Genomic DNA, 26310 nt, shown 5'->3' on the forward strand with positions numbered 1-26310 from the left:
ATTAATGCAGCTCTTCATTAAGCATTCAAATATTCAGCTGGTTTCAACAAAAGCAAAAGTCTTTGTTTTTCCCCATAAATAATCTCGACTTAGAAAAGTGAGCTTGTAGTAAGTAAAAGCACGTTGACCTTTGCACCATCAATCTTGCAATTAATTTGCAAAGTTGGTATGCATAAATGCATTTTACGACTTTGATGCAACGCTTGCGCAACTCTTGAATGATCAGCTGTTCCTCGTAGATTGCACAGAATCCACCGGTTCAACTTCCTCTGTTTACATCAGTTCGGCGTCAGGTTTAGCAGCGTTGACATCATTTACTGCTCAGCGAATGTTACGTATCAATATGAGAGAAAATAATTTTAGTTAGACTAGCGATGAAAATTCTATAGTACTGACATTAACACAATGTTCGTGGTAAATAAATCAGTGCTTATCGCGTTGTTATTGGAAACCATTTCCACTTCACTTCATGCGAGAGTAATACAAGAAGGTATTGTAATATCTTGCATGTAAATTGCTTATTATGCTTTCGTAGAACGTATTATTCTGTTATTAATGGCTTTATTGTAAGAAGCTTATACAAGCTTTTATATCTGCAAAATTATCGGAGATGGTTACGGCAGTTGGAAACTTGTAATATCAAACTTTAAACTCCGTTTTTAAGGTCCACATCTTAATTTTTTGATGGTTGAAAAAATTGGTGGATGCGCCGGGTGACTGTAAAAATATGAACTGTAGAAACTTCGCAGATTGGTTTGTGAATGACATCGTCAGCAGTTCTTTAGTGGCAACTCAAGTTCTAAATCCCATTTGTAACAAGTCTACTTCTGAAATGTACCGAACAATGAGATGCTGAGTTGCAATGCTCGCTCCGGTGTGAAAACAAACATTTCGAGTAATACGGAAATGGTTTTTAACTAGTAGTTAACAGTTTATTTATGTTTTAATTAAACTTAATGCTTTGAGACAACATGCACCGATTGCACGGATTGGTAAAGTTGAATCAAATAGAAATGCATGTAGTTCTATCATAATTGTTAACTGAAATTTACTTGTCTGTGAAGATAGAAGTGCTGTTAATTTCGTAATGGACGTTGCTCTCACTGATGTCTTTGACTGATGCAACGATGTTCAGCTAATTGGACATAGAATGATATCGTGGCTTGGAATGTTGTACTGAATATGAACAATACGAATATGAATTTCTAAGAATTGGAGGTTTGTAGTTAAGTGCTCCAAACCAGAAATAAAATAAGTTTATGATACTTGTGAAGATGATGTACGAGCAGGAATATCCCGTTCTGTCTGACTTGGGAATAATTAGCAAAGAGTACAGTGCTCAACGGTTTACGTTTATTGCATCAGAGCACATGCTGAACTTTGAAACCACATATGCACGTCCATAGCATGTACTTAATAATAATAGTAAAACGTATTTACATAATGTTGCGATTAGAAATTGCGTCTTTGGATTTTATGCGATCTTTTGGATTGATGGCGCTGTGAAGTCCAATAAATTTTTATGAAAAGATTGCATCACTTTGGCCTGTTTATTATAAATTTGGCTTTTTTGTGTAGAATTTTACAAGTACGTACTTCTGAAGTGTGCTCAAAATTTATTTATCACAAAAGGGCTCAAAAATTTGGAGTTACTTTCGATCAATCTCAGTAATTAATAGCTATTTGTGGACGAGCCCTTACAGGAGATGACATTGTATTTTGACATTAAATTATTTATAATTATTTGACACCAACAAGCGGCTGTTTTACTTATCATTACGGATGCCGTTTATAAAGAGCCACTTTATGGACGCTAAACGATACCGTAAAACACAGGTTATTATACAATCAGTCGTAATAGCTACTTATGTAATAAGTACATGATTTAGGTCTTTGTTGACAAGTCCGATAAATGAATAGGGCGAGTCTACAAAGTCTAATTATGTACGAATTACATACAAGACTTTGTTTCATTGTAAGAAAAACAATTTTTTCTCCAAATGTCATAAAAAGTCACTATTTTTTTAGTCGTTTTTAGACAGTAAAGTAGGCAATTTTGTAAAGTAGTATTTGTTATTTGGCCGAAAAGTGGCTTTTGCTGTCTCGCAATTTTGCATACGCTCGGCTACGCTACGCTTCGTCTTGCTACTTCAATTTAATTGCTCGATAAAAAGTACACTTTTCTTTTTTAACAAAATATACTATTTTTCAAAAGATTGAAAATTAGCATCGAAATTTGACTGTGTTGTTTTTAGTGTTATGGTTACGAGCTATGTTTACATTTGAAGTGCAAGAGAAAGAAACTTGCATAAAATAGAAAAAATATCTGAAATAACGTAGAAAGCTATGGAATGTTTTCTTCTTATAAAGTCAAGAAGTGTGTATGAAAAAATTTACAACGCATTTAGGGGTGAAATGGTATTTTATTTATAATTTTTTTTGACACTGACAAGCGCCGTCCATAAAGACCCACTTTACGAACGGTAAACGATATCATAAAACATAGATTATTATACAGGGTCCGGCAACACTTGTGTCCACCCCCAAAATCGTCTTTAATTTTAAAAATAAAATTTTGAAAATTTGCATACGCTCATAGTTGACAAAGCTCTAGAAGCTGACGCAAAGATTTGTTTTTTATCACTAATAATTTTGGCGTCGCGACGCCTTAAAAATGTAATTTTAGTTAATTGTGAGGGTTTGTGATATCAACCTCTAATTTAATTTTTTTTCAATATAAATGTGTGAAAAATATCTCAGTTGTCGTTTTAGATGCAATGCAAATTGTCTTCAAAATTTGAAAAAAAAATGCTGTTTTATCAAGTTAGTTTCCAATTTTATTACGTCAAAATTGGGAACTACGTTTACACCCATCTGTCAACATCTTGTGTCCAAATGACATCTATCTTTTGGTTCGCTTTAAATTGTAACAAAAGTCTTAATTGGTGAAATTGTCGATTTGTCGATGTTAATTAACGATTTCTGGTGTCCATAAAGTGCAACATACCCGTGATAATCAAAATTAACCTTTATAAGAGTGAATAAAGTGACTTGTGAAATTTTGGTGTAAACGTAGTTTGCCGCTGCGCTGTCAGAATTTTGAAAACTAACTTGATAAAACAGCGTTTTTTTCGCAAATTTTAAACACAATTTGCATTAGATTTAAAATAAAAACTCAGAAATTTGAATCACAGTTATGTTGAAAAAAAATTGAATTCGCGAATTTTTCCGCAAAAACTCAAAAATCGCTAAAAATTATTCTTCTTAGGCGTCGCGACGCCAACCAAACCGTGATAAAAAACAAATTTTTGCGTCAACTTCTAGAGCGTTGTCAACTATGAGCGTATGCAAAATTTCAAAATTTTATCTTTAAAATTAAAGACGATTTTAGGGGTGGACACAAGTGTTACCGGACCCTGTACAATCGAACATAAACTTACTTTAAATTTGTTTTAAATGCTACGAATTGACTTAATTTCAATTTATAAAACAGTATTTACGAGTACCTAAATTACGTTTTTAGGATTTTAATTTTAATTCTGTCGTTGTATAGACAATTCCTCGTTTCTGTAGTTAGACAGATCAAATGTAAGTACAAGAAAGCTCCTCCATTTGATGAAATTGAAGCTTTTAACTTAATTAGAAATTTTATATTTGAAAATTAAATATTTGGCGCATGCACCATTTTTAAGGATTTGGTTTAATTTTTTTCTCTTAATCCCGCATTTTTCTGAGCTTTTATTATATTCTTCAAATGATGAAGCATAAATTGAATATAAAAAACTGAGAAGATAGAATTCTGAACGAATCGAATTGTTTTCAGTAAAGTTATACCTACTGATAAATTAAGTATAGATTTTACTAAATTTTCTCGATTGGCAGCTCATCGATGACCGTAAAAATGCAGCTAAACTCACAGGCATACCCAAGTTGTAAAATTTTCGGTCGATCACGATCTTACATAAAATTTCTCGAGTAATTCAGATACTCAAATTTCGTTGCCGAGAAAATTTCGGATGCCTCAAGATTTCATTTTGTGGGGTGTCGTATAAAATCTGTAAACGGAAGCGAAATTTCTTAGGCTGTAAAATTCGGTTTTAGCTCGATTTAGAATATGTTTCCCCATATGTTGATATAATTTAAATATGTTGTTTAATGTTGATTTGTTGTGGCACTAAAAATGAGTTGTTTGTTTCGTTTTTTGCGCCTTGTATAGATTATCTCGATTTGTTAAATGTAGTGCTCAACATTAGATGTTGCAGAAAATTTGTAAAAATTATCCTTGGATTAAGTGACCCATGTGAAACGCAATAAAGTTTCCATCCTCTTTTCTCTCATAAAACTTTCATCAGATGAACCTTTTACGTTCAGTCGCCTATTTTCACCAACATCCCAATTTATTCCGTCGTTTGTAGCTTAAGAGAGACTATTTATTATTCCATTTTCTTAAGAAAGCATTTAGATCAATAGCGAATTACGAATTGAATTTTTTTCCGTGAGATTTAATCAAATTTTCTTCGGACATGTAAGACGAAGCTCGGAGCTTTAGGTAACACGAAACTGTGGAACTAGTTGGTGTGTGTCGCTGACACCGGTTTCAAAGAGCTTTCCATTACGAATGCGGTATTGGCGAATTTCGCACCCCACAAATTCCTTTCTGATGTTGTAGCATTACAAACGTGTTTGAGTGTGTAATAAATGGTTTAGTCATAACTAAGCGCTCGCAGATAGTAACAATGGGTTGATACTCTCGTAAGCCACGAAACACCATCACTCGAATCGATATAGCGCCATTAAACTAATCCAACTTTAATGGGTCAACAGTTTTATGCAATTTGTTTAGTGATCAAAGAGATATTTGCCATTGTTTATTTGAAACCGAACCGAATCGGATCTCTCAAGTTACGTATTTAATTTGAAAAGTTCGGAAACTTACACAATTTTATCTGTTTTTTTATTCCGATCCGGCTTACTGTACTTCTCGCTTTATCCTCGAAGTTTTAAGAAACATTAAGACTTAGATTTGCAATGATGATATTGATACTCCGCATAATTTCGACAGCGGATGGATTTACGAAGTTCCATTTCCTTTCGTTAACAGTTTTGTGATGTATTCGTCCAATTTCCGACAAACAAAACTTGGTCAAATAATTATTTTGTTTTGCTGAGAAAATCCACAGCTAATGATCGTTTTTATCTTTTATCATTACACGCAATTTAGCTCTGTTTTTTTTAGCACGACGACTTTTTGCCTCATTTATCATGGTTATTCTTTACGAAACTTGAAAGTACAATAGAAAGAAAGCTCGCACGTGACTTTGAAAGGGCTGCTCCACTTAAAATTGCAGCACTACAGAGGTTTTTTTAAAATAAAACTCTAAAACGCTCACTCATTCGTCAAATTTGCTCTTAATTTAATTTCGGCCTTCACTTCTAGAATTTATACGTAAAGTTTTTAGTTTTGTAGACATCCAGTGCTAATTAGATTAACTCGGTTATCTGCAAAAACTGCAGGAATAAAATAATTACCTATTCTCTCGCCCGCAAATAGAGACAAGAGGTGGAATTTTCCATATTGTTGTATTTTTCTCCTGCAAGAGGCGTTTGAAGAGAAACCAAGCAGTAAAACAAAACTCAATTTCCTACCGTGAGGGTCGGATTTAGCGATGATGAAATTTCATGTGCATTCATTTAGAACGACCACGGAAACATTTTAAATGATTAACAGTGCATTTCGCATGTTGCTTTATTACTAGCAGGGTAAAAAACTGGGGAAACAACACGCTTAGGTTTACCATGTCCTCTCACCTTTGTCAGATTGAACCCCATATGAGATTTTCCCTGGTGGTGTAAAAACCGAGGACGCCATTCTGAAATTTATAATGAAGTAAATAATGCAGTGATGGCAGGACATAATGGCGGGCAGAAAAAATTGCCTGGAAGGCCAATAAATAAAGTTTGCAGAAATAATTTGTTTTAATTACCGAGTTGGTCTCATTATTTCCCGATTTAGCTTCGGAACTGTAATGACTCCGACTGCAAAAACAACTTTGTGTTGGGGTGGATTTTTAAAGCTGCTTTTAGATCTTTGGGTAATTAAAGCGAATTTTTCCAATCGACGGAAATGGTAATTAATCCGTGTTTTGTTTGTTCAGGTTCTGGAGTTATTACGAAGCTTCCGGTTTGTCCGAAGTTAACTAATTTAGTTCTAAATTATTGCTAGATAAGACTATTTGTATCTTTTTGGGATAAATTCTGCAAGCATGAAGATAAGGGCGGGTGAACACTTTATTAGTGCATTTAATACACTCTTCTCGGTTTACGTGCATAGAATGCGGATTGTTTTATTAGTTTATTATGGACGGCAAAGTTTATTCCTCGGCGATGCCCTAACTGCGGATTTCAAATTAAGATTTAGATTCTTTTTTAAGTAGAATTTTTCATTTATTAAAAGTTTCAGACTGCCACCTTCGCTATATTCTCAGAATCTAAGGATTTAAAATTTGTACACGCAGACTACTCTAGACTTTGGTTTTGAATTGACAAACTATAAACTTGAAAACACGCACTCAAAACTTTCTATTAAATTCCATAACTTTGAACGTTTTAACTGTAAAATAATTTGGAGATGTTACCACTTTTGACACGCTCGAACTAGCTAGACAACTTAATTAATTAAAAATCTAAATTTTGTGTAAGGAAATTTTCTCATCGGATTTTCGGCATACCGTCTAGGTATCATATTGCATGTTGATTTTTCTTTTGATTAATTAATCAAGCTCTTGTTGCGGAAGCATCAATTTGATGCAAAAATGCATTTTTATTATGTCGCACTGAACAATTAGTCTCTTTTACTCTACAAGCTTGCAATTTGGTAGAGTTAATAAATGACTGAAAAGGAAGTGGGAACGTGGTCTCAAAAATAAAAGTTCCTAAAATTTTAGTCTTTCGCTCTAAAACTTTGCAACATGATAGAGTTAATGCACGACTCAACAATACTATCTTACTTAAATTTTATAACTGTGGCACTAAAATTACCAAAATTACCAATTTTTGTGAAAGATGTCGGAAATTCTTGCTTGGTCTTAAAAATGAAAATTTCTAAAATTTGTGTCTTTTGCTTTAGATATTTTAAATTTGGTAGAGTTAATGCACGACTTGAAAATATTAACTTCCCCAAATATCATAATTGTGGCCCTTAAATTACCAAAAATACAAATTTTAGTGAAAGATGTGGAAATTTTGCGCTTTTCGTAAAAAATAAAAATTTCAAAAATTTGTGTCTTTTGCTCTACAGTTTTGCAATTTGGTAAAGTTAATATACGACTTAAAAATAGCAACTTCCCTAAATTTTATAACAGTAGCACTAAAATTATCTACAAAGAGGAATTTGTTGCTTGGTCTCAAAAATAAAAGTTTCTAAAATTTGTGTCTTTTGCTCTACAAATTTGCAATTTGCTAAAATTATTAACCGGCTTAGAAATAGTAACTTTCCCAAATTTTATAGCTGTAACACTAGGATTACCAAAATTACGATTTTTAGTGAAGGATGTGGGAACTTTTTTTTGTGACAAATATAAAAAAAAATTGTAAAATTTGTATCTTTTGCTCTACAATTTTGCATTTTGGTAGAGTTAATACACGATTTAAAAATAGTAACCTTTTTAAATTTCATAGCTGTGACAGTAAAATTACTAAAATTACAATTTTTAATGAAGGATGTGGGAACTTTTTGCTTGGTCTCAAAAATAAAATTTTCTAAAAGTGGTGTTTTTTGCTTTACAATTTTACAATTTGGTAAAGTTAGTATACGACTTAAAAATAGCAACTTTCCCAAATTTTATAGCTGTAGCACTAAAATTACCAAAATTACGAATTTTAGCGAAAGATGTGGGAACTTTTTCCTTGGTCTTAAAAATGATTTTATAGCTATAGTACTTAAATTACCAGAACTTTGAATTTTAGTGGAGGATAAGGAAATTTTTTGGTTGGTCTTAAAAATGAAAATTTCCAAAATTTGAGTCTTTTGCTCTACAAAGGTGCAATTTGGGAAAATTAATAACCGAGTAAGAAATAGTAACTTCCCCAAATTTTATCGCCGTATCACAAAAATTACCAAAATTACTAATTTTAGTGCAGGATGTCGAAAATTTTTGCTAGGTTTTCAAAATGAATAAAAATTTACAAGATTTGAGTCTTTCGTTCTTCAGTTTTGCATTTTAGTTAGTAAACGATTAAAAAAGAGTAACTTTCCAAAATTTCGTAGCTGTAACACAAAAAACCTCTAATTTTTTAAAGTGGGCATTTACAGACATTTCTGATTTTTATTTTTGTATGCAGAAATAAAATTCTTTTTATTATTATCTAATGGTAAAAAAGAACAATTCTCATCGCTTCATTTTAAGGTTTAAACTTGGCATGTGCGCGTATAATCGTAAAAGTTTGATTACACTTTGTAGAAGACATAAAAAAGATCAGAGTACACCTATTATAGCTGTACAGAAATTTGTAGGTATGCAATTTTATCGAAACTGATTGAACTTTTCTTACAGCGAGAGCAAAATTTCTACCTATGTGGCCCAAATACAATTAAAATCAAAACGCAGAAATTCTGTTTAGATAAGTAAGTGAAAAGTAAGTTTTTTTCAAATGAGAGTATAAGTGAAACTACGTGTGCAGACGTGGCAATATCACATTATCACGAAAGAAACTTTCCTGTCTCTTCCAGGAATGAGAACTTCCGTACGGAACCTTATAAAGTAAAATAATTGTTTCTTAACGCAATTACAGTACTTCCAGCAGAATGCTCATAAGAAAGATGATGCATTATGTAGACTAGAGAGTTGGGAGAAAATGTGATTAGGCGTCATTCTTGAAGTTAGTAACAGTAGTGTTACTTCACACCCCACGCCAGTATAGTCGCTCCAATTCAGCTTTAATCTGCGTAAGAATTCTCGCCCTATTTCCTTAATAGGTTTAATAGTTTCTTTTGTGACGAAACTTGAAATATTTAAGTTCCAACTTAACGAGGTGACGAAATTAAACTTTTAATTGCAACTCACTTTTTAAGGTTCATCACACTGAGTAAATAGAGTTTTCGTAACCTTAGGAGAGATTTAATGGGCCTTGCTCGGCTTATTTAATACATGAATAATTAATTTTGTAGATTGCGTAATGATACATGGTTTAAATTACGTAGCAAATGTCGGAATAGGGTAACTACGCAACTGTCATTAATCACCTTGGAACAACTATAATTGCAGTACAGCTTTGTTGGCATAAATCTTAATAACGGACGTCTTTAGGAGACAATTGTCGCGGGTTGCCACATTATGTACTTTTATTAGAAAGGGCAAGCGCTGAAGGGCACACAATAAGCTTTGAATAGAGAAATAACACCCATGAAAACCGTCTGTAAAAAAATCTTTAAACATAGGACAGTGTTATTAAAAGAAGTGAACATGCACAAGCAGCCCCCATAAAAGTTACCTGAAGCGATAAGTAGAAACCACTTGCCATCATGCAGAGAGAAGACATCGAACCTCGATACATTAAAGTGGTGCATGCGGTTTTAGTGCCTTTTTTCGAGGATAACGTGCAGAAATCGGAGCAACTTCGAGCTCCATTGAACGTTCTGATGGGTTGCCACGTCTTCGGTAAAAGAACGTTCAGCGAAAAATTATTCTCCCAGTTTGTAATAAATAATACAAAAATCAAGTAATTCCAAGGGTTTTTGATGAAATCGTCACGTAACGCCGGCGGACACTTTAAACCTGGAAATCCGTGTAATCAGATTGTTTTATGTATAAAACAGATACACGAGACGAATCCAGATTTCAGGCGCTAGAAGTAGTATGAAATTTTGCAGGTACGTCTCTTCGAGTAGCTCAAAGAGTGAAGAAGTACGTGACATGAGGACTTTGAACGTGTAATTCTTTGTCGATTTTCAACCATTACACTCTATAATGCTATTCTTTGTAAATTTACGACACTTTGTAGCGTGTCTTATTTATTGCCGAGTGATCGTAAATTTTGCAGAAGCGATCGATTTGCTTAAGAGGATTCCAGCCGTGTTTCGCTGATGGAAATTGCAATGTTTTTTAATAGAATCTGTAACTATTACAATTCTTGTTACTAAAAATGTTTCGAGATAAAATTATTGTGCAGCAAACTTACTTACTGGCACTCATTTTACGCAGAATTTCGCGCAGAATTCAAAACTTTTTCCCGTACGTCTACAGATAGAAAGATGTGGATTTTATTATCGTTTCCTTTTCTTTTTGTTGCTAAGTATCTTATTTATTTTGCATTCAAAAACTTAATTATGATTGAAAACAAAAATTCGTTTTAACACATTTCAGTCGATATCTAGTTTATTTGTGAAGCTATTCTCCAATGCATGCATCAATCTGATTTGGACATGTAGACGCATATCTATCCACCTATCGAGTTTATTGTTTATCTGCAACGATCTGGACGAAATTATGAAAGCAATAAGTCAGTGGAAATAATTCAATCAAGATTATCGAACCACAAAATTATTAATAGCAGTAATCTGGATTTAGAAATGCCTTGTGTATAATTTCTTGGAAATTGGGAGCCATTTTTATAAGAGCCTCCGGCTCACGTAATACATCTTTATATTAAGAATTCATCCCTGGTTTGATTTATTTGGTGTTCGGAATATAAATCGAAGCATCCTTATCTACTATCAGCTTCACCTTACGTTCGTTTTGAGGTTCGCTCTTTTTCCTATGTTGCGAGCTAATGGTATATGGATACACCTGCCATGGCTCATTACCCTCAGCTTTTCAACTGTCGCGTTTTTCATCCTCTCGTCGACAGGGAAATATAATGGATATTGTTTCTGTCTTCTACACGATCCACACAACTTCGATCAAATTTCCTAATAAAAATTCTTCCATTTTTAATATCGCAGATTTCATTTACCACGCTCTAAGCGAGCAAATTTAAATAAAAAAAAGACATCTAGGCAACACGTTTTTTATTAAATTGGAAAATGAGAATTTGATAAAGCCTCGAGGATGTTTGGGTTTATTTGAGACTTAGGAAGGTCGTTGTAGATAAATTAGATGCCTGAAAGTAAGATTAAACTTTTAATGTTGAGGGCCATAAAACTTCGTAAAAGAGAAAGTGATTTTGCTTTAATTTTAAGCAACGGTAATACTCGACTATAAGGACGAGTAATCCAAGAATTTATTTATAAAATCACAATCAAAAGTTTCTAGAATTCAGATGGGTCACCACGTCTAATTATAATCATTATTATCTCTATGCATGTATGAATGTTATGTGCTTAGATATGCATGTAATTTTAGAGGCCTGTCCCATCCCAGATTCATACCGGACATAACTACGATGAAAACTCCACAGGGATCTGAATAACATAGAGAAGCCTGGACCTTCTTGGATGTAAACTAAAATGAGAAATTTTCCACCTTATTTAGATACAACCCTACACTACATTCTTTGTGATTTCCTGTTTCTTTGTTCTTTGAACAAATATATTTAATATGCGCACGTTCAAAAGTCGTGCACCCGCTTATAAAACCATGATAAATTTAAAAGATTGAATATGGGCATAACTGTAATTTACGCAATATTCAATAAAAATAAAGTTTTTTTTTTAAATTTCTAACAAGACAAAAACGATTCTGTTCTCACATTAACAAAAATAAAAATTACATCTATTACATCTAATAAAATTTTTGGTGGGTTCTAAAATAAATTTTTACAAAATATTTATTTCTCGTTTTAAAGTTTAGTACTTTGACACAGATAATGATTGCTATAACTTAAAAACTAACAAAGATACGAATTTTAATAAAAAAAGTTGACAATAGTGATTCGGCCTAAAATTAAATTTTCCAAAATCGCTAGTTTTTGTTCTAAATTTTAGCAATTTGGCCTAATTAATTACGACTTTAAAAGTAGTAGCCTCCCCAAATTTTATTGGTATAACTTAAAAACTAATAAAGATACGAATTTTAATAAAAAAAGTCGACAATATGTGATTCGACCTAAAATTAAATTTTCCAAAATCTCTATCTATTGTTCTAAACTTTTCCTTTTTGCCACAATTAATAAACACTTTAGAAATAGTAACTTCCTCAAATGTCATTGTTATAATTTAAAAACTAATAAAGATACAAATTTTAATAAAAAAAGGTTGAAATATTTGGGTTTCCCTAAAATTAAATTTTCCAAGATCTCTATTTTCTGTTCTATAATTTTGCACTTTCTCACATTAAGTAAACACTTGAAAAATAGTAACTTCGTCAAATTTTATTGTTATAACTTAATAACTAACAAAGATATGAATTTAAATAAAAAAAATGTGATTCGACCTAAAATTAAGTTTTCTAAAATCTCTATTTCTTGTTCTAAACTTTTACACTTTGGCACAATTAATGAACACTTTAGAAATAGTAACCTTCTTAAATTTCATTGTCATAACTATAAAACTAACAAAGATACGAATTTTAATAAAAAAGTAGAAAATATGTGGTTTGACCAAAAATTAAATTTTCCAAAATCCCTATTTCTTGTTCTAAAATTTTGCAGTTTAGCACAATAAATAACCACTTTAGAAGTAGTAACCTCCCCAAAATTTCATTGTTATAACTTAAAAAATAACAAAGATACAAATTTTAATAACAAAAGTTGAAAATATGTAGTTGGTTCGTCCTGATTGAAGAAGTGCAAGACTGTTGAACGTTAGTGTATTTTAATTATTACACTTCGTACTTTTATTTGTACAGTAAATTGATTTCGACACCATCCAAGCCTCCACAATTTGAAATCAGAAAATCTCAGTATCTATTATCTCCCCTTTGTCCAAACACGATGAACACTAAGCTCGAGTAGGCACAAACGTGTACACAAGAAGACATTTACAGCGTTTTTATTTATGTCGGGTCAAAGCTTTTTATTCTTGTACATGTATGTGTGCCTTTTTAAAACTTGAATCACGACTTAAATAAACATGCCAGATTTTATCTGGAGCTTATCTCGCACAGCCTGTAAAATATCAAGCTGTATATTTCCCCGTGAGCTTATTCAGAATTTTAAATGTGACTTATTTTGGTCAGAAGCAGAAATTACGTGAATCGAGACACAAGATGGTGCACATGTCGTGAATTCGATGCTAATGCGGTTGTTCCGGATCGTCGTGTGCAAAAATCGTCGAGTTCATATGCACCAGCGGATAAATAATTACTTTCATAAATATCAACAACACGCTGGGGGTTGTGATTCTTTTTCGTTGCTAAAATATGTGTCTGTTTGCGAAGCGGAATGGTTTTCCCAGCCCAAATGTACTTTATAAAATTGTTGCCGCTAAAACAAACCGCTTGTCACATAGAAAAGCTTTGAATTAAATGTTTCAAGGCGGGCCGTTTCTTCGATTCCGAAGGAATGAAATATGACGGCAAAAAACAGAACGATTATTCTCCGTTCTCGTTAAACGTTTTTCTGAATCAAGAAGAAACCAATTAATATACACTTGAAGAAAATTGTTTTCTCGTTTTCTTTGAAAAATTCAATCAGCTTCAAACACCTCTGGATTGCAAAGGGAATTAAGAACGGGGGCAAGTGCAGTTACTTTAGAAAACTATTTTATTGATTCAAAGATGTGCTATTTGATTTCTACTCTCCGGAATAAGCTTTCGGCAAACAAATTAAATGTGCACGTAATTGCGAAAGCATTTCAGACTCCAAGATAATAAACATACTTGTTTGTGAAGAGTTGTAAATTGATGACGCCATACATTTTTAGTTTAGCAGAAAAAACATTTTTAACTAAATTTACCAGACTTCCATTAAAATTTTAATAGTAATTAAAACTGACAACAAATTTGCATGATAATAGAAATTAACATTTTAACCAAACAACCCTTTAGTCAATAAGGAGCTTAAATATTCGAAAACTGCGAAAACTAGTGCTTTCTTGATTCGCTGTCCTACATGTTCTTCGTAAATCCGTAAAGTGAACAGTCATGTGTGAGCTTGCATGCAACACAGAATAATATCTCCAGAGCATAAAAGCTCGCAAGCTTTCGATCGTGTCGACTATGTTTTCCAGATTTATTAAACTAGTAGTTTTTGGAACACAAAATAAAGAAATACATGAGGATAATGACGGCGGCTTTGTTATAAAAGAGGCTCTTAATGACGATGCATTTCAACAAAGAATCGTTTTCTGGGCTTGGCAAGTTGTGCGAGGAAATATAATATCATTTTTTGTATTATTGTGTGTTAGATAAATTTTTATCACTGCCCAGCCTTGATACATTTCTGCTAATTTGGCCTCTTAAAACGTACTTGTATTGATCTTGAAACTGCGAAAGAAGCAAAGTCTCATTAACGTGATGATTGAGAGTTGCTAATTTCGTTCCTGTGTGAGCATTTGAATTTATCGCAACGTCCTGTTGCCTTTACAAATACGCTTTTCTCTCCGAAGCCAAATTCAGATCCACAGACACTTTTCTCGTAAATTATATAAGCATCAAGCTGAAAGTTTGGAAGGAAGTCGGAAGGTAAATGTTGCAAGTAACTTTTCGCGTTCTCTTTCGAGGAATCATCTTTGTTGTCATATTTTATGGCGTTTAGTCGTCATGTGAGTCAAGTCAGAGGTAATTTCAATGTAAAATAGGCATGAAACCGATATTGCGGTTGGAACTCAATATATCAAATCCCTTACAATAGGGTTAGATTCTCAGTTCACCAAATCCTGAAAAATTCGCCGTAGAATGGAATTGACAATTTGTTCAATGACCTGTCTTTCGCGGCTTGAGGATCTGCATATTCGTTTTATTACATTTTAATTTGAAAACTGTTTTCACAAGAAGGAATTGGGAAGTTTTATAATATAGTTAGCTCAGTGCGCGCTTTATAGATCGTTAAAACTTGTAAAAATCGTAGTCGTAGTTCTTTTATTGCGTCTTGATTATTAAACTGGTAGAAAGAGTGTGATATTTCTCATTTTACGGTAGAAAAAACACAATCCAATTACTTGTAGATAATTTGGACCACCTACCTAATTAAGCGCTTTATCGTCCAATCTCAACTTTTCGAGCTCATATGTTATCAACTAACTTTTCCTTTTGTTATACTAAACTAAGAACTTTTTGCGCTTTTTGTGGCGGTATTCATGTCCAGCATGCGAAATGTCTGCTTACATGCAACGAATCCATCCATCAACAAAAGCAGCTGGAAAAAACAAACTTTAAGCTTACTTTTAATGGGTCGAATCTGTTTCAAACCCTGTGTGTGAGTGGAAATGAGTTTTATTAAAATTGGGTTGATATCTAATTTTAATTCAAAATGAAAGTTACGTAACTAATTTTGGAATTTAATGTCAGTTGCGAAATGTTCCAACCTCTTTTACAACCGGCTGAATTATGCAGACCATCGAGTTGACACAGTTTGTCAACCTTAAATATTAACTTTGACCGCTCTCATCCCTTTTAGTGGAATCAGGAATGAGATGGCGGTGATTTTCTTCACGGCGAATTTGGTGATTAATTCGGATTATTGATTTTTAGATAAATATAATGAATTGTTTGTTTTTTAAGCAGTTTTAGTCTTCCGGTGTTTGCATTTCATTTTGGGGTGTCGACCGCTTCACTGATCACGTTTAATTATATTCGTTCATTATCTTTTTTTACTTTGTTGTTCCAGTCCAGCGATTCGAAATATTTTATTAAAAACTCAGCGGATTTGTGGCGAGTAGTTATTACATCCTGCTGAATTTATCTCGTAGGTGCTAAACGAACGGAATTCTTCTTTTAAAGTTATACTGTATAAACATTCTGTATGACGCTGAAAAATTAAACTGCTGCAGTACAGTTTACTGTGGAATCCTGGTTACCAGAAATGAGAAATGTTTTTATTAAAAAGATCCCTGCAGAGTAGGTAATTTGAAATTTGTATTCGTCTCGTAGTGTATGAATAATTTTCTCTTAAACTTTTCTCTTAGCAAGCTTTAGTAGATTTTTAAAGTTCGGTGCTGCATTGTTTGATATCTGACGTCCTGTGTGTGTTATAGTTCATTATGCTGCTTTATAAATATAAATCAAGCCATAACGCAACATTAATTTTAATGTATCTGGCCATATGAACATGGGGGAAACAGAATATCGCATCAGTGAAAATTCACAGTGTGACGAATTGATGCTCATACTAATATTGCTTTCATATTAGGTTTGTTATTTAGGGTCAAGTTGATTTTTGCTACCGGAAATGAGCTTTGAATGCCAAAATAACATCGGTCAACTAAATTTGGGGCCAATTCTCAACTATTTTACTCGTATAAAGTGAAGAAAATAGTATTTTTTTGTAGAAATACTAATAAATTTACCGAGATTACTACTTTTGACTTGATGGTCAAATATCCTAATTTCTAAAATTTTAGAGCGTCACAGACAATTTTTAGAAAGTTTTATTTTTGAAACAAACAAAACATTTTTTGCATTTTCTATCCTTATCTGTAGTCTTGCTAGTTTTTATTCTAGAACAAGTAAATTTATACAGATTACTATTTTTAACTTGCTGATTAAATGTCCGAAATTCTAAAATTTTATAGCAACAAAAACAATTTAAAAAAAATTTATGTATGAATCGAATAAAAAATTTTCTTTATTTTTTATTCACTTGTAATTTTGGTAGTTTTTATTATAAAACAACAAAATTTACAGAAATTATTAATTTTGACCTGCTGATTAAGTGCCCCAAATTTTATAGCAACAAAGACAATTTTTATAAATTTTTACTTTTGAAACGAACTAAAAATTTTCTACATTTTTTATTAACATCTGCAATTTTAGTAATTATTGTTGTAGAGCAAGTAAATTTATAGAAATTATTACTTTTCTCTTTCTGATCAAGCGTTCCAATTTTTAAAATTTTAGAGCGTCTAGAACAATTTTTAGAAATTTTTATATTCTAAACGAACTAAAAATTGGCTGCATTTTCTATTAACACTCGTAATTTTGGTTCTTTGAGTTCTGGAGCAACTAAATGTAAAGACGATACTTTTTTTGACTTGATTGATTGTTAAAATTACAAAAAAAAATTAACACCAAAGACAAGTTTTCATACATTTTTATTTTGAAAACAAATCAAAAGTTTTTTTCATTTTTTGTTCACATCTGTGATTTTGGCCGTTTTGACGCTAGATCAATCAAATTTAGACAGATTACTATTTTTGATTTCCTAATTTACTGCCTTAAATTCCAAAAAGTTACCACAACAGAAAAAGATTTTAGGAATTTTTGTTCTATGTAAGACAAATCTGTAATTTTGGTAACTTTGACTGTAGAATTTTGCATTTTTGGAGATTGACGTTTTAGAATTTTATACAGCTTGCACTTGAGATTTAGTCAAAACCAAAATGTAGAAAATTTCAAACCAAAATCTAACTAAAAACGGAAAAAAATATTTTTTTCGAAATCGATGTTTTGGATTTACCTATTATAAACATTTTTTGAATCATAAATTTATAAAATCTCTTAAATATATAAAATTCTTTAAATTATTTACATTTAAGATAGTTTTTTAAGTCGTTCAGATTATCTTCAGTAAACTGAAACTGAAAATCAAATTGAGGATTCAGTTTTAAAATTTTGGATTTGAATTTGGCTTTGATGAATCATTCGTTCGTTATAAAAATTCTATTTCTTCTAAAATTGTTGTAAAAGTACTAATAATAAATAATTACCGGCAAATTAAATTTATTGTACACGAGAGAATCAGAGGTAGGCAAATATTTAGCGTGTTGAGGATCATTTAAAAGCACTAGCAAAACAATCCTCTGTTTACTCTTATCTGTCCTCTAATAACAAAGCTTCTACATTGAAGCAAGCGCGTATCTAATGACATAAGAACAATGTAAAGTTTTACATATCTAGTTTTCCAACAATCAAAATCTATCAACTTAGACTCCAGTCAAGATTAAAACTGAAGTTTTGTGCAACAACGCTGAACGAAATGCACGTAACTTCGGAACTTAATCAAAATTTAAACGACGTTATTATCAAATGCCCTGATTTATTTAAATTTAATGCGATAAAGAGTGTTAAGAGAGTTAGATAGCTATTATAGAGTTACGTTAAGTAGTTCATTTAATTTATCTTATTACGTTTGGAAATTTGCTAGTGAAAATTAAACGGAAAAGGATATTCGCAAACATAAATATCCTTAAGAAGTTACCCGACCTGAATACAATAACAACTGCAGCAAATGTAGAGTTAAATGGAAATCTTTGTTACGTTAGATATATGAGGCGTTGTGTTGCTATTTTCATAACAAGACGTGATTTGTTGGGGAGAATGAATGGATGTCTTGGAAGTGTTAAAAATATGCGGATATTTATCAGAGTGTCGCGATATATTGCTTAATGTCTGAAGTGATTGCATAACATGCATAATTCATGTCTTTATTCAAAGGGCCGTGCATTGTTATGTGCAAGTTTGTAATTATTACAAACGATTTTCCCTTTCTGAGAATCCTTTCGTCTCCAGTTCGCTCAGTATTGGCATGCAACACGTCCACAGTTGTTTGCAATATTCAAACTAGTAAGACGCTTTGCCAAAGTGGACCTTACGATCAAGGACTTTCAATAAAATTGAGACAAAAGATTATAGCAAGTGAGGCATTAATAAGCAACGGGTCCATGTTTATGGCTGTTGTTGTTTAAGGGGTTTCCATCAGAACTATTCGAGAGTATTCATGATCCTTTACGCTTAAACTGTTCGAAGTTGGTAGTGTATCCTTTGTAGGGCACTACAATACCATATACAATGACAAAAACTTTACAATACGTTTTCCTCGTCTACTGTTACTACGCACACATAACAATTTTGCATTGTTTATTCCCTGAAAAAGCCTTCATTGTCCCACAATTAAACTATTTTGAACTGAACTCACTCGAGATCTGTTTGTTGGTCACATCAAAAGCGCAATCGTTGTGGACATTTCACAGCCATCAAGAGAAAGAAACGAGGGTGCGAGAATGGCCACATTCCTACACAAAATTTCGCTAAAGACTTGGCTGTAAACACCGAGAAAGACATTTTTCATGCGACACCAACTTTTTCTGATACGACTTTGATCTATTGAATAAAATTACAAATTCCCGTTTGCATGTAGCAATATATATCTTATATTTAACATTTCTTGCTTGTAGAAAAGACGCAAACGGAATATAAAGGACTTTAAGGACAAAGGCACAATTTCAACATGCCTTTCGCATATTACCTGCCTTGTATAATTTGTCTCGCGTTCAAAGCAACTTTTGTATTAAATTTTAACAAACTTCAATAAAGGACTTTATAAAGGTGTCACGCTATCTTTGATCACAATCTTAACTCGCCTATTTCTGAGCTTTAATTGAAATTCTCAAGATCAAAGTGACGTGTAGTTCTTTCTAGGTGCCACATCTTTACTTCGGTAATATCGGATTATAATAGAATTGAGAAAGGTTTTACTTGTTTCTTCGATATACTTTAATTAGTTTGCCAGACACAACAAGTCAAACTTACAGGAAACTTTCCAAGAGCAAAAGCTGAAAAGCTATCTTAAGTAAATTTGGTAACGTAGAGGCTGCGTTCAATTCCACTTTTGATGAATCTTATAATTGAAATCAGTGAACTAAAGTTATCAATCTTGAAAATAATGATGTGGCCCGGCGCATCCACCATTTTATCATGTTAAGAAAGGTCCACAAATTACTTATTTGATTCAATCTAAAGAAACAGAAGCTTTATTATTTTTGTAATTAAAACAATAAAAGGGGCGTCGGTGACGGCGTCGCGACGTGCTATTTAGCAGTTTGAAAATAATACGTTCAATTACCCCAAGAGTTTATGATTTTACTTCACAACCAGAATTTCATTTTTCTCGACAAAAATTTAAAAATCGTATTATTTGATAAAATTGAAATTGTTTAAAGCATCATAACCAGCTAAAAAAGAAGAGAAAATCTAAATTGAATAATAGAAAAAAAAAGACATTTTTTAAAGATTTTTATCTATGATTCGAACTAAAAATTTCCAGCACTTTCTATTCACATCTGTAATTTTGGTAGTTTTTATTGTAGAGCAACTAAATTTACAAGATTTAGCTATATGAGCTCATTTTAAGCAAGATTTTGCGCTGAATCTAAAACTATCATAATTTTTCTTGTCCGTCAGCAAATAACTGAATTAGAGGCGTTTGAAATTTCGTGTTGTTGTCAGAAAGCCAAAATTTTGGAGGATGAAAAACGATTTTTTCGAATTTGCCGCTTTAATAGGTCCATTAGAGTACTCAATTTGGAGTCGTTTATAGGCAAGGTTACTAAAATTAACAGGTTTGCTACAAAGTTTTGAGCCAATAGGAGCAGGCCTCTTGAACTGGCGCGAATACGTCATCGGATAGCTCTTTTAAATTTCAATTGATTTTTTTATTGCTATTATTATTTAAAACAGCAATATTTAACACTATGATGCTTCTACAAGAACTTTGGTAAACAACATTGGCTATCAACAATGTTTTTACACCCCAAACCAATTGACAGAACTTTATTGTGACGTCATTTATGGTCACACGTCCCTAGCAACCAAAAGAGGGTGGAGTTTCAGTCTTAGTAACGAGCAAACTTGCTTAATTTAGGAACCTTGGTTTATAGGTATCTATAAAAGAACTCAAAATAGGAAATTTTGTTTTTTAAGAATTGGCAGAAATAATTAGTCTGGCTGTCACTTGTTTCCTGTCAAGTTCTTGGTCAATTTGGATTTTACGATTCGTGTTTAATAAATTGCTGCGTGAATAAAAAATGTATCAATATAATTGAATTGTCCTTTGCGGTCAACAATAACTGTACCTAAATATAATAGATGTGAATACTGGCTGTGAGGTTAGGTTACGTTATGTCAAAATTCAGTGACAGTAAAACTTAATATATGTCAAATTTTAAATTAAATTTGAAAATCAAGTGGCAAGTCGTGGTTACAAAACCATTACCAATCGTGTAACACGATAACTCTTAGAATTGGAAAATTTAAATTTTTTATTAAAAAAAGGATGCAAATTCGAAAAAATAGTATAAAGGACTTGTTTTATAATGGCATTTATAATGGCATGGAACAAAACACGTTCTTTAAAATACTATTCTCGATATCTCCGGAATTAAGACGAATATACTAAAACTCTTTTCAAAATCGTTTTTTTCGCGATTTTTTAGCTTAGAAATCGATCTTCGATAGTTTGAATTTGAAATTTTATTTTTTGGAAGTTAGCTGCTTTTTAGGTGATAGATCTCGAGCTGCTTTTTAGATTGATATAGCTATTGACTAGCTAAGTGTCTTAATTTCTAAAATTTTAGAGTGTAAAGAAAATTTTTAGAAATGTTTATCTATGAAACGATATAAAAGTTTCTTACATTTTCTATTCACATCTGTAAGTTTTGTAGTTTTTATTTTAAAACAACAAATTTTTTATAAAATACTACTTTAAGCTTGCTGATGAAGTTTGCCAATTTTAAAAATTTTGGTACCTCAACAACAATTTTTGGAAATTTTTATTTTTAAATCAAACTAAAAATTTTCAACATTTTTTGTTCATATCGGCTTTTTTAGCAGTTTTGACGCTAGATCAATCAAATTTGAAAAAAATACTATTTTTGATTGAATTTCGATTTAGTTACTTATTTTTCCAAAAATGAACATTAATCAACTAGTCCAATTTTTTATGTGATTCCAAACGCGATGAAAGAACTAGAAATGATATATTTTTCTCTTTAATTAAAATAGTCTATAAATTTAAATTTTGTATTATCCTGTCCATTTAGCCCTCGTAAAAAATGTTTTATAGCATTTAAGCAAATAACACGAAATTTCATTTTGTCCTGTCCTAATAAGCAAGGAGTACACTGGCGTTGTTTTTATGAGGTGCTGTGCCAAAAGCCATTAGGGTAGCCTCAGGAGGGACGAATGCGTTGCAGGGAAGCGTGAACTACGACCACTCTTGCGGTTCTAGAACAAACACGCTCCACTGCCTTCAACAGTTTTAAAAGAAGAAATTTAAAAAGCTCCCTAAGAGTGTTGTTTCTTTCATAGTGAAGTTTATCCGGTTTAACTGTCTGTGATATTTGGCGGCGATTGGTGTAAAACAACCCCAAAGATTACACTCAACTAGAGGGTTGTTTAATATAAAAATCCAAGTCTATTATCCATACGTACTCTAAATAAAGTTGCGTCGTAAACAAGGCTTATACTGAGACATCTCGACAACTTTTGCAGATAAACAACCCACGAAACTGTAATATAGGTGAAATGAGACAAGGGGGAGAAATCAGCTGTTTGGCGTGCATTAGAATACAAATGTATGGAAACATAAGGAGGAGTTTTCCTCCTTTGTTGTGGCATTATGACTGGAATGAACTTGTCACTTCGTATTAAAGGACTTTCTACAAAAGGACCAAGTTGGAAGACTACGTGGATATTTCCTCTGAGCTCATATTCAAACATTTAACGGATTCAAAGCTAACCACTTTATTCAAAACCGAATTTATTACAAAAATTAGTGGATGAAACATAAATAATTTAATAATTTAGAGCAGTTTAAAATTAATTTTGTATTATGTTTCGTACTCATTACTGTCAGCTACATTGGATTTACTATCGCGTTTGATTTGTACACATCCTGTACATATTTAGACGGCGCAAAATCCGAATAATGTTTGAAACGCAAGTCGGTTCTTTGGCTTTAAGTCTAATTAAAAAATGAAAACACCAAATCTGCTTACGTTGGCACTCTGCACGAAAATTAGCGGTAAAACTCCGGAGATGAATGTTTATCTTCTCCATCTCTTAGTAGCTGAAGGAAATGCAAATGCCACGAAATAACTTATGGAGGAGGATCAAAGGTGCCTAATATCATAAAATCTACATTAATTTTATCAAAGACGCAATATTCACTCGTCTTTTTGCTGCGCTGAGAAATCGAAGTTTCGCACTATTTATGCCAAAGTGTAATTCGAAAGACGAATGATTCACATCGGAATCGGCGGCTTGTTCTGATATTAAATTATTTTGTTGCCAAATATCATTTATTATTCAGACAGATCCTCGAAATTGAACTGCGGTTCGCCTATATTAATTTGGAATAATTACAGAGCCATCAGTTACGATTATGTTAAAATAACTTTAAAACAAATGTGACTTTATCGAAGCGAGAAATACATTGACGCAATCTGTGTCCCCGAGGATTTGGCAGAAAATGCAGGGGCTATCTTCCCATTTAAATGTATTTAAATGAGCACCTTTACAACCAATTTAGTTCGGAGGAAATGAACAGGGATTTTGGTAGGACGGTCCAAGTTCTAAATTACGAACTTCTATTCTACAAATTTTTAAAATCACCGAGAAAATTACTCGACTTTGAAAACAACGAGTTACAGTTTTGTTCTAAGATAAATTTATATTTCCGTAGTTGTATTTTCTTCCACCATTGTTTTGCGAATTAAACTGGGACGTTGTAGCTCTAATGCAATTCGTCACATCGAAATTTGCATTCAAAGAACACCGATTGTCTTTATTCTGTGTATAAAACTTCTGCGGCCCTAAGGACCCATCAATCTGTGCAACTCTTGATTCCACCTTTTGTTGGCTTTAAATTAAATTAAGATAAATTGAGGCCATTTAAGTGAGTAACAGAATTTCTCTCTACAGATCCCCAATGTGGTCACGAAATGTAAAACAGAAAATGTATTTGTCTTGTGGCGGAATCGATAAAATAAAATTCAAATGGAGTCTTATGGGAAATAATCTATTGTGTCTTATCTGTGTACTTTAGATGTCTTCCTCCTAACAACGTTTCTATTGAGTCTGGTAGGTATCACAAGTTATCGATATTCTTATATTTCCACTACAGAAAAAGAATAAAATCCAACAGACAAAGCCTTGATGACAATGTTTAGTCGATTGAATCTCACGTGCTTTTATTGACAGATTTTGCTATTGTCGACTGGTATTGAAAATATTTCACAATTCAGTGATGTATGTGGCGTGAAATAATGATAATACACAAGAGAATAAAAACCGGAGAATCTGTCGTTATTAATGAGAAATGTATACAATGACGTTCATTATCTTGTGACGGCGGATTGTCGAATGTGAACTCTTTCATAATCTTTGAACTGAAAAAATAATTGCTAGATGTAGAGGACGTTCCGGGAAACAACCCAAAACGAGAAAAGTTATCCTAACAAGATTACTTAACTGAGTTTATATCTTGTTATAAATTAAATTAATTTAGGGAATTAAAATGCCACGGACCGATAAGCTGCTCACTATTAGAAAATAACACTGCTCAGATTACACAAAAATCCACTTGTTTTGATTACACAGTCGGTGGTTTTGCACAATAACAACCAATTCCATTCTTTAATCCGTATTTGATTTCCCTGTTGTCTTTGGATTGATCATTTGAACTGGGCATAATTAAAATGAAATTAAAACGAGCGAAACACTTTTAAGTTAGTTGAGATCTTTTAATGCAAAATCATTGAGATTTTGATCGTTCTTTTAACCACAATACATTTATCATCGATGCTATCCTCTACATTCGTGTTTCGCGATAAATTTCACTTCTGGATTTTTTATGTCCGCACCCTTTTGGGTGAAAGCTTTCAACAAACGTTTAAAAATGAGATATCTGCGAAAATGTGGAAACAAACAAAGAACAATAACTGGGCTGTGCCTACACTTTCTTTATCGGATTGAAAAAATCTAAATATGATTGTACATAAACACAGGTATAGTTTTGTGTGTACAATATTTAGGAAAAATTGGATATTAAATTTGAATTTAGCTTCTAAAACCAAAAAGTTGCTTATTAAAATCAAACAATCCGCTTTTATTATGTATGTCGTTTGACCCGGCGCATCCACCATTTTCACAAAATTCAATGATGAAATGTCTGCCAGTTAGACCTTAATTAAAAATCTATTTTAGTACGAAGTTTATCTCCAACGTAAAAATCAAGAAATAGAGGAAAAAATTTAAGAAGAGATTTCCGTCTGAAGATATGTTTGTTTCTTCTTATAAAACTGAAAAATTTGACAGTCTGAAACCGATGAAATAGTATATTGTATAACAAGTGTTGAAAATGAAAGATTTCACACGAGTTTTGCAGCAGGCTTAAGCAAACGAGTGTGAAATCAAATTTTCAACACGTGTTGTACACGATATTTTTCCGACGATCACTAAAATCGCAGAGTTAAAATTTATTTTTTTAATTAAAGTTTATATTTTACGCTCTTCCACTTGCTAATAACAGTGCAAAAACACATCAAGTTATCTCCGGGCAAGTTAAAACTTAAAATGTCATTCGGCAGAGCACCTATACCTATACCGATAATGCCCGATCTGCGTCAACCTGTGCGCAATATAAAAACACACAGTTGTCGGCCAATCAGAGATCTCAAATTTTTCATTGCACACGGGTCTGCGCTTCGTTCGTCTTCGCACTGAAATTGTTTGCAATTTTAAATTTTCACTACCAGAAAACTGTATGAAATGTGGCATATTTTATAGTGGCCGTCGGAAAATAACTAAATTGTGTTGCAGAAAACATTAGAACTGAAGCTACAATGTGAATTTTTTATTTCGCGTTCATAATGAAGATATTTCGATACGCGTTTGAGCGTATTTCGGTATCGTAATGGACCAATCCCGTGCCAATATTTCCAGGAGCGTATATTTTTCTTAGGTTTGCAGCAGACAAACTGTTAACCTGCCGTCAACGTTGATAATTTAGATTTTGGTTTTGAAAAACTATGACAAATCGATCAATAAACTATTATTTCTTGTTGTACTTGGCTTAATAATTCATCGGAGAAAAATTCTTTGGATGCAAGAGAACCATCATTATGATGATCAACATCTTTGCTCTCTTTGCTTCCTTGCGCTCCGGTAACCTCAAAACGTTACACCTGTCAAACTGACTAAAATTAGATTTGGCTACTTCGAATTTTTTTCTCGAACATTTTGCAAATGCCAACTACCCTAAAATTCCCTAGATTTCGAAATCAAGTTTTTTAGTTTAAAATACTTGATCATAATGCATTTTGCGGCACTTACTACTTTATGCGGCAAAATGTTCATTATGAAACGCGTTTCATAATATACTATTACATAACTCTTCACCAGTAACTTGATTCAAAACATTTAGAAATAACATGAACATGAATAAACGCAAAAAAAGGCAATTACCGTTCGTCAGGGTCGCGAAATTGTGTGAATCACA

General features: G+C 32.5%; 1 protein-coding gene across 1 annotated transcript in view; it reads left to right on the top strand.

The window, feature by feature from the left end:
* Positions 1–263: 263 nt before the first annotated feature.
* hig (locomotion-related protein hikaru genki) overlaps positions 264–26310 on the top strand; it is a 49093-nt gene continuing 23046 nt past the window's right edge. Inside the window, exon 1 of the mRNA XM_088030421.1 lies at positions 264–490. Coding sequence (XP_087886547.1) covers positions 406–490 — 85 coding nt within the window. The 5' untranslated portion in view covers positions 264–405. The remainder of the gene's footprint in view (positions 491–26310) is intronic.

Source organism: Gnatocerus cornutus, chromosome 2, assembly GCF_029298725.1.
Source record: "Gnatocerus cornutus isolate USDA-ARS CGAHR chromosome 2, icGnaCorn1.1, whole genome shotgun sequence".
NCBI classification, from domain to species: domain Eukaryota; kingdom Metazoa; phylum Arthropoda; class Insecta; order Coleoptera; family Tenebrionidae; genus Gnatocerus; species Gnatocerus cornutus.